The 14836-nt window shown below is 42.5% G+C and overlaps 1 protein-coding gene across 9 annotated transcripts in view; it reads right to left on the bottom strand.

The window, feature by feature from the left end:
- DVL1 (dishevelled segment polarity protein 1) overlaps positions 1 to 14836 on the bottom strand; it is a 69973-nt gene that overhangs the window by 40275 nt on the left and 14862 nt on the right. For 5 of the 9 annotated variants that reach the window (XM_071766685.1, XM_071766690.1, XM_071766687.1 and 2 more), the window contains exon 2: positions 2280 to 2349. The exons of the other annotated variants lie outside the window; for them this stretch is intronic. In XM_071766685.1, coding sequence (XP_071622786.1) covers positions 2280 to 2349 — 70 coding nt within the window. The remainder of the gene's footprint in view (positions 1 to 2279; positions 2350 to 14836) is intronic. 9 annotated transcript variants of the gene reach the window in all.

Here is a 14836-nt window from a genome sequence, read left to right as displayed (position 1 = left end):
GACAGCTAAGCCTTAGCCTGTGCACTTAATGTTCCAATTTTAAACATGTCATCTTGATGTGAAATACAAGCACATACGTTGCAGTAATTCACAGGGAGGACAACAATTATCACAGATGGCTTTGTGAAAGAATCCCAAGCTGCCTGCTACCAGCTGATGCACATTTTCTAGCACAGGAGACAAAGAAAGCTCAGGCCCATCATGTTAAAAAAACAGAAAAATAAACAACCCTGCCCAAAACACAGGTTTCCCAGAAAGTAAAGATCAACCTTGCCAACCTTGACATATATATATGCAATTATCTGTTAAATTCAGTGAGTAAGATGTCAAGGGGTTTGAAACTGTGAACAATAAATTTACAGTAAGATTTACATAAAACTAGCCCAGTATTTACCAGCAAATAGAGGCAGATAAGCACTGTAATTTTATGGGTGTTAGTGTGGAAAAAGTAATTTGCAATTCATAATGCAGGTCAGATAGATGTTTCAGTTGATTGTTCAGCAGAGAACATCCCTGGCTATCCTCATCTGCAGGAGGTCCAGGAGATGAGCTCAGAAAGGAGCTATAAACTGACCCACACTGGTGGGCAGGTGTATGAATTTGGAAACAAGGAGATGGGTGGGAGGGAAGGAAGGAAAGAGCCTAAGCCTTCTGAAGCAAGGTATCCATCCAGACTACCTGCAGGAATCTGTGCTGTCACAGAATTAAAACATAACATTTAACTCATGTGTGTACATATATATATTCTTGTTCTGATCTTACTGGTCTTTATGTTCTCCTGGTTTCCAGATGGAAGATAGAAAAGGCATATATTTTTTCATATTATTTAAGTTCCTGGGAAAATAAGTCAGTTCTCCTTGGGTTTCTGGCTGGGAGAGGGAAGAAGGGAGAGGTTAAAGAAATGGGATGTAAAGGAGGATTTAATAATCCACATCCTTATTCATGTGGAAGAATTTGGGGTTGGTGGGTTGCTTTTGCCTAAACTCGAAGAAATTTGGCCCTTGCTGAAACAACCTGAGTCACATTTTGCTGCAGAGAAGATCCCAAACAGTGTCTACAAGTTCAGAATGAATCATCAGTGTATTGAATCACCAGTGCAAATATACATTCTTTAACTAGACTGCACAGATAAAAACAAACACTATCATGGCTCCTGAATGCACTGGGAAGAAGAGATCCAGTTCAGTGATGCAGAAGACCATCTGAGTATCAGTCTGTTGTTTGAAATAATATTTATCAGTTCAGCAGTATGGGAGAAAGGCGAAGAAAAAAGGAGTGAGTGGCACTGGGGAGCAAATACAGTGCAAGTGTTACATATGGAGAAGGAGGAAAGAGTTTCTCGGGGTTAATTTGCTTTCCTGGTAAGAGCTACTATTCATTTCTATCCCTTTGCTTTTACAATTGATGCTGCTCTCATGCTACAGCAACATAAATGCCATCTTCCTCGTCTTTTTTTTATCTGAAGCTTTTGGGATGCTCTCTTCTGCTTGTTAATTACACATGAAGTCCCTTTTTGTACAATCTATTCCCATACCGTCAGAACACCACGTTATAGCCCACAGTAATCTTTGGACTGACGACAAAAAACAGTACTACCAACATTCAGAGCTTAAGCATAGCCTGAAAGTAGCACATTCAGCAGCATGAAGCCCTTCAGCCATCTCCAGCCCCTCATTAGAAAAAAAGACCTCACACCACAGCAGTGGCCATCAGCACATGACTCCAGCCATGACTTGGAGAAGTTAACACAATCAGATGTTCAGTTCCCTCACAAGAACAGACAGAAGCCCATGATCTCACTAAGAAAGAACCTTGTGCTGTCTCCCACATTACTCTAGGACGACCATCAGTTCCCGAAGACCACAGCTGGTTGGTTGGTTAAACATTAATTTTATTCTCTAATGACTTTATTTTAGAGATTGAATACTTGTTTTGATAACCAATTTACTCCTGCACAGAGCACACCACTTGGGAATCTTCCCTTCTTTGCGAAGGCAAGTGGGCAGAGGAAGAGAGGCAGCAGTGGGAAAGATGACACAACATGTTCCTAACATTAAAGGTTTCATGTTTAAACCACCTTTTCAGCTCTGCACACCTTTGTGGGCTTCACTCTAATTTTTAAAATAGATTACTTAATAAGAGGGTGGTATGGATGTAATGAAAAACTAAGCCTTTACTTCCACGCAGTTTGAGATTGAAGACAATCCTAGAAATCAGAATCCATGGACCAAGTCCTATGCCCACTGTACCACACCACACAGACACATGAGCTGACATACCCAGGACACCACTCTTCCATTGAAGCAAGGGAGCTTTGCATTGTCGTCTGAGATCTCCTCCTTTACCACCCTGGAAAAAAAAACAAACAAACAAAACAATAGGAAGAAAATCAAGAGTTTGAAATTACATCAGATCAGAAGAGACAGCGGTCCAGCAAAACCACAAATATTTACTAAAATGTTGGTCTCAGCAACACTTCTGTGTTTAAAGACTATTGGAACAAAGGAAGCAATGGCTTTGGGTCACACAGCAACCAAAGCTGCAGGAGATCCCAGAGCAACAGGGTACTCCTGCTACCTCCTGGGAGTCACTTCTCTTTACTACTACATGCCAGTGTGAATACTCAAGACTTCCTTTTTGTTACCTAACAAACTGAGAACCTTTTGGACAAGGCAGGATATAAACACACAGGAAAGCTCTTTGGAGTAGGGGCTGTCTAAACTTGGGTAAAAAGGAGATATGTGGTATGTTTACACCAAGACAAAGAGCAGATTTGTAGCAGAAATAGATTCCTGGCCTTGAGTCCCTACACAGGGACAATTTGTTTCTGACAATCTCTCAAGCCTGAAAAAAGACAACCTGAAGTCTAGTCAAGCTCAATTATAATTTGTGGTTTTACAACCACATTTTCCTTTATTTGTGTTTTTGTCTTCCTGTTGCTGTTTAAAAAAACAACCACAATAGCCACAAAACAACTGACTATACATGAAATACTGTCAAACGGTAGAAAAAAAATGGTTAGGAAGGAGAAGACAGGAGAGCAAATGGACAAAGTAGTTCTTTCCATCTTACGCTTGGAAAATTAGGAATGAATAACACCATTGCTAATATTCTACTAGTTGTAGATTTTAATCCTTTTTTAATTTTTTTTTTTTTTTTTTTGAAGAAGAAAGATATTTCTTTCTCCACATTTATTTGCATTATTAATGCCTAGCAGGACAAAATTAGACCTGACCCCTGCCCCATTGCTGGAAAGAAAAACATTTGAAAAACATTCATTTAACTCTTTATGCATTTGTCCTCTACCTTTTGGTCACAAGAAACGGGTCATATGATTTAATTACAGTTTTTAGTCATTTGTAGCTGGACTCTCTTGAAACAATTAAGAGTAAATTTCATTGAAATCAACAGATACTCAGTGCTTTAACTGACAACTCGATGAAGCTCTCAGACCCGTAATTCTGGAGCTGCAAGCTCTGTGTGTAGACACAGGATTTCAATGTTTGCATGGATCTCCAGCCCCAATGGACTGGCTCCAGTTCAGACATTATCTTTTGTGTCCCCTGGAGTCCTGGAGACATCACTCACTCAGCAAAGATCCAGTTGCAGGATCAGCAAACAGAGATGCTGCAGTAATTTTACCTTGGCAGCTGCTTGTTGAAAACGACAGGATCTCCCTTTCTTTCCCATAAGGAAATGCTGCTTGCTGTTTCCCAGAAATCATACACACAAGTTCTGCACTGAGCTCTAAGATGCAGAAAAGAGTCAGGCACTGAAAATATACCCATGGTGAGGTTCTCTCCAGAGAAAAGGCTCTGGGGGCCTTCTAAAGATGACACATACAGTGGCAGTGAGGATACCCTGCAATACTGCACAGACTGGTTGAGCACTCCTCGGGATGGAAATGAGCAGGCTGAAGTCACCACTTCCCAACAACACAGCACCAGCTTCTGCTGCAGCTAAAGGGAACAACTTCCAGATCTGTTGCAACTTGAACAACTAAATATAGCCTTGAGCTATGAGGCAAGAGAATGACAGACTGTAATTCCCAGCTTGCTTTGGGTAGCAAACAACAGTGCCAAGAACATCAAAGACAGCAGCAGCCACTAATTTCAAATATCGCTGTTTTACAAATCATTATTTGTAGTGAAGAGACGACTCCTTTCAGTTCCTCAGGAAGGGGAAGCAATGGAGAGAAGGGAAGAAAGGAATAGGAATGGCTGCAGCCATATGCTTCAGTCTGAGGCCAGCTTTGTATTCAGGAAGATACTTTTTGCCCTACAAGAGCTTAGAAGCAGGGGCAGAGGGAGACCCATGAGAACACACACAGTCCTTTAGGAAATAATAAACACAGCTTGAGACCAGGGTGGGTGAAACCCTAAGTAATGGGTTCACAACTAGACCCAACCCAAGCTAGCATGCCAAGGAAGAAGAGTTGATAACTTTGAACTGCCAGAGACCTCCAGCTGAGATGGAGAGAAGTCCAGAGGTACTGGATGTGGTCCAGTGAGGAGGGATGACACCAGTGCTCCCCAACACAACTGTTAGCAGACTTAGTGGCTGATACTCAGAGCAAAGCCCATCTGACACCAAGAAACACAGCCCCTCCTCTCACATTTAAAGCTTCCCTTCCAGAAGAGGAGATATTTGTTTCCTAGGTCACATCCTGCCTCCTGGCAACACTGTGCCTCTGTAATTGCTGGCAAGGTTGGAACACATCCAGGCACTATTCCAGCACACACCATCTCTGCTTAACCCAGGTCTCTGGGTCAGAGAGAAGAGAGCAAATAAACACCTACCCACAAAGCCATCTACAAAGCTGACACTCAGTGACCACCAAATGGGAACACAACAAACCAGATGTTTCCAGATCAGCTGAGTCTTCAGGGCTGCCCTGTCCTGCCCTGCTGTGTCCCAGCTGTACCCAACTTTCCTTTGCACAGAGGAAGGAGAGGAGACTCTGCTAGAATACAACAAATCTATCTAGAGATTTCTCTGCAGTGTGCAGAGACTTGTAACATTTTCCTCTTCTCCCTACTCCAGAAAAATCTTGGTGCACAAGATCCTGGATCCGTGAGTCCATCCTGCAAACTCATCTACCAGGTAAAAGAACACAGAGGAACAACGCACCCAAGGACACACAGTCCACCAGTGACAGACCATGGAAAAGACTCCACGTTCTCCAACACCCCCCAGCACCTGCTCTACATTTTCAGCAAGCTCTCCACAGTCTAATCTCATCTCAATACAGTCCTCACTTAGAAGGAGTATGTGCAAAAAAACTAGGTGCAGATGTGTGGGGAAGGGAAGGGAAGGAGGGACTAGGTCTCAGCTCACATCCTCTGTTTTATTTGACTTTCAGGAGATTTAAGGACTAATTACTAAATGCAACAATCACTGCTGGGAACAACCCCTCCTTCCTCTCACTTCCTGGAATTGTGCCTGGGTCCTCTGGCTTTGCTGCCACCCCCCTCTGCTCCAACAGGTATCTGTGCATTTAACCCAAACCAGACCTGCTCACCCTCTCACACCTCCCCTGCTTCTGTCACAGGTTTGTACTCCTGGCTCCTGTACCAGGATCCTGACATCTTGCTTTCCCCCAGAGAGGATTTCAGCCCCAAGACCAAGAACTGCTTAGCCTTACCCTCAGTGCCCTCCCTCTGCCAAGCTGTTTGCTCCTCCAGAATAGATGCTGACTCCAGATTAATACCAAGTGAGCTCCACAAACCTCTGGTGACTCTGGCTGTTAAACACTGGGCTGATGGTGTTGCATGCACTTGTATTTTGGTTGCATCACACACACCTCTGACAAACAATCTGCAGAATTAGCCGGATTATTTATTTCTACTTGGAAAAATGAGGTTCTGCACGTATCTTCAATGACTCCCATCACCAAGGAGGCAGATATGAGGTTATTCAGATTATAGCTTTGATTCACAGGACGAGGGAGGTTGGAGGAGAAATCCATGGGTCATGTAGCCCAACATTCTGCTCACAGCAGGCTTAGGTTGCTCAAGGCTATGTCTAGCCTAGTTCTGAGGATCTTCAAGGATGGAGGTTCCACAACCTCTTTGGGCAACTTGGTTGTACATATGAAGCAGCAGTTTTCCGACAAACCCAGCTTTTAATTAGGAAAGCCATAAGTAATCATAAATCCACAACTACAGTGAGTTACTATAAAGGGAAGCTATTTGTAAAACTCGAGTAACTGCTTTGGCAGATTGTAAGCTCACTTCTCATGGGGTTTGATAAATATCTACACACAGGACTAGCAGTCAGTACTCCAGTAGAAGTACTGCACTCCACTGATGCTAAGAGGCTGCTTGGTAGAAAATCAAATTACTTTACTAGCCACCAAAAAAGAATTTTTAAAGCTCTTCAAGAAGAACCCCCTTCCGTAAGGAGTCCAGATTTGTCAAACTACACCCTGCATCTTGCCTGGCAACACGGGGCCAAACTTCCATGCAGAATATAGACATCTCTGAAGAACAGAATGCTTACTACAATAAAAAAGCAAATGATGAGAGCTCCAGCTGTTTTTAGGAAAACCCAAGTAAAATCAAGACATGCAACTCCTTTAACAAGTTTAAATTGCAGAATGCACACAAAGCTGCAAAGCCAGCAGCAAAGATGCTGACGTGCACAGAAAGAAAAAAACCTTCTCACCCTTCTGATCACATGACAAATGGCAAGTACTCAACTGGAATCCAAGGCTGTAGCTCTAAAAATAGTCTTTGTGAACTTGATTAACATTTCAGTTTGAATCTTTAATGCAAAATTAAAACTTGAGGCTTTTTGTTGCTGAGGTCACATCACAGAGAGCCTTTAGCCACCCCTCACACTCAAAGACATCCATGAAAATAAAACCACCCACTGAATTTACAGGTGAGGCTTGGCTAGGATTGAATGTTTATTATAGAAATAAGGAAGAGTGGAGGAAAAGAAATCTTTCTGCAAGCAGATAAACACCCTCATGCAGTGCAGCACAGAAAGGCTCTGCTCAACAAAGATCCACAGCCTTCTGTGATGCATGAAAGCCTCAGATCTTGTCTGCACCCTGCTGAACTGCGAGCAGGAAGCAGTGCTCATCCTTGGGAAGAAGAGCTGAGGTGCTTCTCTATGGAAGGCTCCAGCCAACCTCTCCTCAAAACACCACAGAGTCAGTGTTCTCCTTTTTAGGCTGATATCCAGAAACCCCACTGACAATGCTTGGCCTTTCCCTATATGCACTTTTGGATGCCAGCTCTCACACAAACCTGCCAAAAATGAGTAAGAACGTGTTCCCCACAGTGATGACATCAATGACACACCCAACTGTGAAACAAACCCCTCTTCCAAAATAGATTTGGAGCTTCAATGGACAGAAGCTCTGCTAGAAGAAGAGCTGAGATGGAGCTCTGCTGGGTCTGCAGCACCTGGGCCACACAAGGTCAACTTCCCTCCCGCATAAAGCCATTTGCTACAGCCATCTCTGCTGCAGGCATTCCTCAGCTTGAGGCTAACTTCCTGCCCTTCCACAAGAGCTCCTTCTTATAGGTCCTATGAAACTGTAGCAAGAAACTGTGTGCAGTGGGTGTTAGGGAAGCTACCTTTCTCTGCACAGGTGACAAGCTCAAAAAAACTATTTTTCTTCATTTGTGTAACTGGCTTAGGTCTCATGTTACCCAAAACACTTTCAAAAATCTAAACCCAGTCTCAGTGATCCTGTCTGCAATCAAGAGTTGATGCATTCATGTGTTTACATACCAGTTATCCTCTGCTACGTCTGATCTCGATCACCACACTGAACATTTTTGCCCACACAACTACCTCTTCCCAGTTTTCTCCACTCCACCTTTATTCCTGGAGGCACATCCAGCAGATTGTCACAACAGCCTTCTATAAGAGTAGGGATGATTTATCATCTTTCAGGAGAACTGCAGGATGCTGGAAAAGTTTTGGCACTTAGGTCCTAAACCAGACACTGGCCTAAGATTAAGTAAGAACTACTGTGTTCCCTAGGAGGGAACTGGTTTGAATCTGTCCATTAATTCAAACATAAATCTTCACTTTTTATAGCAATGAGTTGGGACTCCAGGACAACTAAACGTGTTTAGGTTCAGACCAGTACCAGCCCATCCATATGACCTTGAGGAGGTCATCTAGCCTGTTATGTTCCCCCTTTCTACAAGAAAATTATGGGATCTTCATGATTAAAAGTTCCTTGACCAATACGCAGGACAGATATTGGAGCAGCAGAAAGCCTGGTTACTTGGTTAGAGAAGTCTGGAGTTCTGCTTAAGCAAGATGAATGCAAAAAGAACCAGGGGAGCACGTGAGGGAGGGAGGAAAGCAGAGATGACTGGACTGTGAACAGGGAAATTTTGATCTCCAGCAATCCAGTGGAGCCATCTGCACCACACTCACAGCACTTTTCAAGGCTTGTCAGTCCTTCCCAAGTGCAAGAGTCTGACCCAGTGACTCACACTAAAAAGCTCCACATGTTTTAAACCAACTGGCACTTGGGCTCCCAGCCCAGATCTGTCTCATCCTTCCATTTTGGCCAAGTGCAGCACAGCCCAACTCATGCTGGGCTAAGGACCCTCGCCAGAACTCTGGCCTGTTAGCTTGAAAGGGTCTCCAAATGTAGTGCACCCTGCAGCATCTCTGAGGAACAGCTTCCAATTAAGTATTTTTAAATATTTATGACAATGTTAAAGAGCAGTGGCGTATAGGGAACATAACTGGCTTCTCCTTGATTATGAGTATTTCAGTGGCTGTGCAAGGCATGAAAATCACACTAAAATACAAGCATTTATGGCATTGTAAGTTGGTTATCTACAAAAATTAGCCTGGTTTTACTTTTAGCACTGATACCCCTAACTGTGCATAGTGTTATCTTCCACTCAAAAATCAGCTAACCTAGCAAAAAAAAAGGCTAATACGTGCAGAGAAGCCAAGCAAATGGTAGACTCTTGGGAGTCCTTACAATTTTTTTTCAGGAACAGGACCTGCCAAACTGGCCATAACAAAGCATTTTAGTCACACTGACAGTCTTCTGCCTCTTCTAATTTTTCCCTTTATCCTCTACCCCTCATGTTACTTGGTAAATTATTTATGCAACTATATTGCAACCTCACAGGTGTTAATTAATCTATTCTTGCAGCTATCCCAAGGGGCAGAGAAATTTCTGCCATAAAGACAAGGAAGTCGTAACACAAAGGGAGAGGTCAGCATCTTCGTGACCTGAGCGCACATTTCCAAGTCCCAGTCCAATGTCTTAGTTACAAAACAATAAATATTAAACAAGACCCCATAAAATTAAATAGGTCTTGAAAACAACCTAGGAAAAAACACTGCAAAAGAGAGGCTACCGGCAGCAGCAAGTTGGTTGTGGAAAGCCCATTTCAAACAGCCAGCTCTGATTTTGCTTTCCCTAGGGTGCAATTATCTTCAAAACTCCAGAGCAGGACACTCTCAAAATAGCACTTAAGAGATGACATTCAGACAAAGTCAAGGCAGAGATGCAGCCTGTTGAAAGTCTGAGCCTCTGCAGGCTGAGGTGGGGTCATGCCCTGGCACAGGGAGAGCTCCACACTCCACACTGATTCACAGGGATGCTGAGATTCCTGACATGCAGCCCACGCGCCGTCCTCCACGCTGGTTGTGAAGCTGAGGTTGTGAAGCTGAGGACTGAAAGGCAAGAAGGTTCATGGTGCTTTCAGATGATCCTCAACTGCTCCCTCCCCCACTGATGAACAGCAACAGAGGCTGCAAAACTTGTAAGGTCATTTGTCACTCCACCTGTCACGTACTACCAAGAACATGTCTATTTTTCTGCAAAGGGAAAGCTGGTTTTGGTAATACAGGCTCTCTCAGCACAAACTGACTCTAATAATCCTTTTAGCTGTGCTTCCTGTCCCTTCAAAGTTAACCTGGGAAGCATGAAGAGCTCTACGAACATCTAAGATTTCACATCATTCCTAAGGATGCTCGGGATAACATAACTTTAATTAATCAACATTCAAAAAGCATCACTTTGCAGCCACTATCCTTGGACCTCCAGCCAGAAGTGTGGATGCCTCAGCTTAAGCTTTGAACCTGCTTACTATGAGAATAGACAAAGAAGCATTTCAAGGTACTAAATCCAAGTCAGTTTGAACACAGGTAGCTTGAGCAGCAACATGAGCAGTAATGTAGTTACAGAAACTTCTTTACAGCTCAAGGATTCCACTCAGGACTTGGGTACTTCTGGCTTCCAGACCACACTTAAACCCATTCTGCCACATATTATTTCAAGGGCTTCCCACACTAACAGGATGCAAATTGAGATAGATACACCCTTTGCTATCACCACGCAAAATGGCATGCAAGAAGGAAACAAGTTCAACACAGCCTTAGAAAGTAGAGCATATTTCCTAAACAACTCTAAGTAAAGTGTATTTATTTCTACCTGAGTAACCACTGGATATGGCAGCAAATTCATACCTCTTATTACAACTGTTTAATTGATTTTCAATAGAGGTGTCACAGAATCATGATATATATGGTATCAGCTCCCAAACAACATAAAACAAGGAATGCTAAATATACATGAGAGCAGTCAAGATAGGAATCAATTTTAATTCCTCTGTGAAACATTCTTTTTGTGCTCTCTGAGAAGCACCTCATTGTAATAATAAAGCTAGGTCACGAAGTAGCTACAAGTGTTAATCAATACCCCACAGAAATATTATTTACAGACAGGTTAAAATAATTGCTAACAAAGAGATGAATGCCAAACTGGTTGCATGAGAAACAACTGCATTATCCAGCAGTGGCCCCAGTACTCCAAGACTCCAGATACTTGGGTGAAAAAAGAAGCTAATCATAAATTTATTTAGTATGTTCCTTATGCAGAAATCTCCAGCACTGATTACAGATAATATCTCTCTCCCCCTAGGTTATTTGTCTAGACATATTTTAATTAAATGGCATAATTCTGGTCACTGATGTGGTGAAAATTATTTAGTTTATTTTAATAAGGTCTTTTGGTCTACAGCACTCCAGCTTCCAGAAGGGTAACTCCCAGCCCAGGACAAGTCAGACATATGTTGTACTGAATGCCATAGCACCTGTGGCCTCCAGACATCTCAGAAACACAGGCACAAAGGTGGAAACTCTCCCATGAAATTACACACAAAACCTTGAAAGATCATGTACCCTTTTTTTTTTCGTGGGAAGCCACTGGAAGCCTGCTAAAGTCAGTTCTTCATATAAGCTTCAAAAGTGTACTGCAGCATACAGAAACCAATTTAATGCTCAATACCCAATATCTTGGAATCTCTAACTCATTTCATGGCTGTTTCAGTCACTCAATGCATGGCTAGCAGAGGCTCTGTGAACAAAGTATTTTGGAATCCAGAGCTCGAGATAAAGTTGTCCTTATCTACATCCCTTCAAAGTTTAGTCTCCCACGAGGAACAACATGCTGCTGATGTAGGGGAAGCCCAGACACAGCCCTCTGTCATTTCCCTGGGATAGCACTACTGCAAGACAGACTCCTAATGTAATAAAAAACTGGGTTCAGACCTCTTCCAGTCAGACCTCGTAATAAATTCCACCCACATTTCACCTTCGAAGTATAACTGGACCTACAAGTTTGTTTAGGCCTTGAAACAGAGCTCTCCAGCTTGTCACAAAATCCCACGTCAGATAGAAATTAAAAAACAGGCAGTCTCTGCATGCCCATATGGGATGGTGATCACTCTGGACTTACTTTGGTACCTGCTACAGCCTTCTCACTTCTTTATAAAGAAATATTTCTTCAAGCTATTCCTGTCTGGTGCATCACAGGCTTTTTCATCAGATCACCAACTCCTTGCTCCCCCTGAATACAAGAAACATTTGCCAACAACCATCCATTTAAAGAAAATTAAAATTCAGTAAGTCAAAAAGAGGGAAACATTCAGCTGTGGTAACCTTCAAAAGACAGGGAGCAGGCTTAAAAAGAAATGACACGCATGAGCTAAGAAATATCCTCCAAATATTGCACTTGTGTAACTATCAGCCAGCAGCTGGGAAAGCACCAGGTCAGACTTCTTCTGGGAAGGGCCCCTATTAACACAGGAGCCACATGTTCTTGACCTGCCTAGCTCTGCCTATTTGGTTCCCCACCTCCCACTCTCCAACAGCCTTTTCAGCAACCTAAGAGGCTACTCAAAGAAACACTTCAAACAAAAGAGGTTCAGATTTTATGCATCACATGGAAAGAACTGAGCCTTTTCCATATGCAAAGGGAGAGGGAACAAAATGCAAACCCTTCATTCCAAACCTGTCCAAGTACAGTTGACTTCTAAATGAGTATTCATAGGTTTAAGTAAAGAATTCAACAGCATCTCTACTTTAATTTACCAGTGTGGAAGAGAGCAGGAAAACACGAGGCCCAATTACTATTTTTTGTGTTATTATTTAAGCAGCATTTAAAGCCCTCTGAAAGGGAAAGCAGAGTCTTGCTAGGGAATGCTTCATGCATGCACCCATCACAAGAAGGCTGAGAAGAAATTACAAGTTCTCCCTATTACTACAGTTGGTACGAGTTGCATCACTCATCTTTCATCAAGCTCAGCCTCTTCCTGTCATGGGAATTTCATAAGCCTTTGGGCCCTGACAACAAAAAGGCATGGACTGGCCCCTTGTGCACGGCCAAGATTTCTACCCTCACCCTGGAGAACAGGCAGAGCACTGGGAACAACCTCTACTGAAAATGCCAGGCTGTGTGATTGTATTAGGCTGCCTGACACTCAGCTTGGGACACACAGCAGGGCTGCCAGAGATTTCTTCTAAATCCTATTAGAGAAGAAAAGCTGTTTGCCATATCAAGTTCCAACTAATGAGAAAAGCCCAAAGTCACATCACAGTGTTCACAAGCACCAGAATCACAAGTGCCAAATGAGCTACAACCCTTAAGTCAAAGCAGTTTTTCTAAGGTCAGACTTTCAACTGACTCAACATCAACAGCTGATGAAACTGGAATAGGTAAATTGTGAAGTTTGACTTTGTTGCTGCTTTTATTGCAAGCACAGTAGAGAGTGGCTGAACAGCTCCAACTCAACCAACCTGCACCAAAAATCGCCAGCAACTTCTTGAGATTTCCAAATCCCATTTCTGCAGAGGGATACTGATAGCATCTCTCAAGAGTAAAACTTCACTTTGTCATTTTCTAATTCTGATTTCATTGAGAAATATATCCTGCTGTTTGGCAGAGACAGATAAGAAAAGACCCAATCCCAGTGGTTTTATAATCTGTCCATTCTTCTATTACAGCTGTGTTCCTATCTTTACTCATTTTCTGTCAGTCTCAGAAGAGCAACAGCTCTGTAACTACAGCAGTTGTCAAGTTACCCAACCAACCAGAGGCCGATTTCTTAATTAGTGATCCCTGAAGTCTAAAGTGAGAAAAAGTAGCTAATAAAAAGAGACAGCATGGATGAGAATGGCGGAGCAGGGATAGGCATTCAACTTTAAAACAGAGATTAGTAGTTCAAATTTGCCCAAAGACATGCTGAGTGCCTTATCCACAGGAAAATGTTTAACTGTAGTTTTGCAAACCAGTATCCAATATGCCACCAAAAATCCTTCTCCAATTCTGTCTGGTGGGGAAATCAGAAAAACACAGAAAGATGTTGTGCTCTTTCACAGCATCTTAAAAGCAGGCTGTTTCCTACACTTCCATGGCATCTTAGTTATAACTTTTTAACACATGTATTACCTTCTGGCTGTACCCCGAGTCCCTGTTTTCAAAAGGAAATCTGTCCATAGGAAAACAGAGCAACAAAAGGAGGTACTGTCAGATTCTCAGGAACCATAGTTACTTTCCTTTGCCCTGGCAGACTGTTTTGCAGTAGCACTATGCCTCCACCCCTGGAGACACAGCTTCTTTTGATAACATAGGTTTCATAAAAGTTCAGCTTTTGTATATACTACCTCCACAGAACAATTTGGGAATGCTGACATCTGCACTTACAGCTTAACACTCAGGAGAATGCATCATATGGGGAAAAGGAGTAATGCATTTTCAAAAGCTGTTTTTGTTTGCATTTAAATTTCTATACTTACTATCCTTGGAGAAAAGTATGTTTTAAGATTTCATGAGCTAATGGGGATGTGCATGTCCCCATTGTTTTTATTTATTTTACGTGGCTGCTGTAAGTAAAAAGAATTGTACAACTGTGAGAAATCATCAGTCTTGGCAAACAAAAGTCAAGGGCATTCTATGACTACTTAAACTAAGTTTTTAAGAGCTAATGCAGTTTTTAAGAGCCAGGTTTACAGGAGCAGCTAGACAGAGTTGTAACATCTAGTTCTGTGCCTCTAGGAATGGTCTTGATTACTTGCCAGCAGTGCAGCCAGTTTCACAAGTGTCTACAATTTCACCCAAATGTCTAAGATTTAAAGAACAAAATAAAATTGTTAAGAAGGAAATATTTGAGGCACACTCTTAGAAAAAAAAGTACTGAAAATCAGAAACAAACTAATTCGACACATGCAGCACTGGACACATTTGTCTCACACATCCTTTTATAGATGTGTGGGGGACTGTGAAGTTGAGAACAATGTGACATCTGGTGTCCTGTGATGACAAAACAGCAGAAACATACTGACTGGAGTGAATGAGAGGAAGGAAGGAGAGGAAGGAGAAGACAGCCAGCTAAACTACCAACTCAGTTTAAAGACTCCTAAACCTGGAGAATAAAACCTTCCACTCATCCAGCTAGCAAGTACAGACAATATACCTCAATCACTCAAGCCCCAAGGAACCACAGACAAGTTTTGAGAGAGAGATTCAACCTTTGCTTGTCTGTTGAGGCTACCAGCA

The sequence above is a fragment of the Heliangelus exortis genome, chromosome 23 (genome assembly GCF_036169615.1).
Source record: "Heliangelus exortis chromosome 23, bHelExo1.hap1, whole genome shotgun sequence".
NCBI lineage: Eukaryota > Metazoa > Chordata > Aves > Apodiformes > Trochilidae > Heliangelus > Heliangelus exortis.
This window is presented reverse-complemented; position numbering and strand designations above follow the sequence as displayed.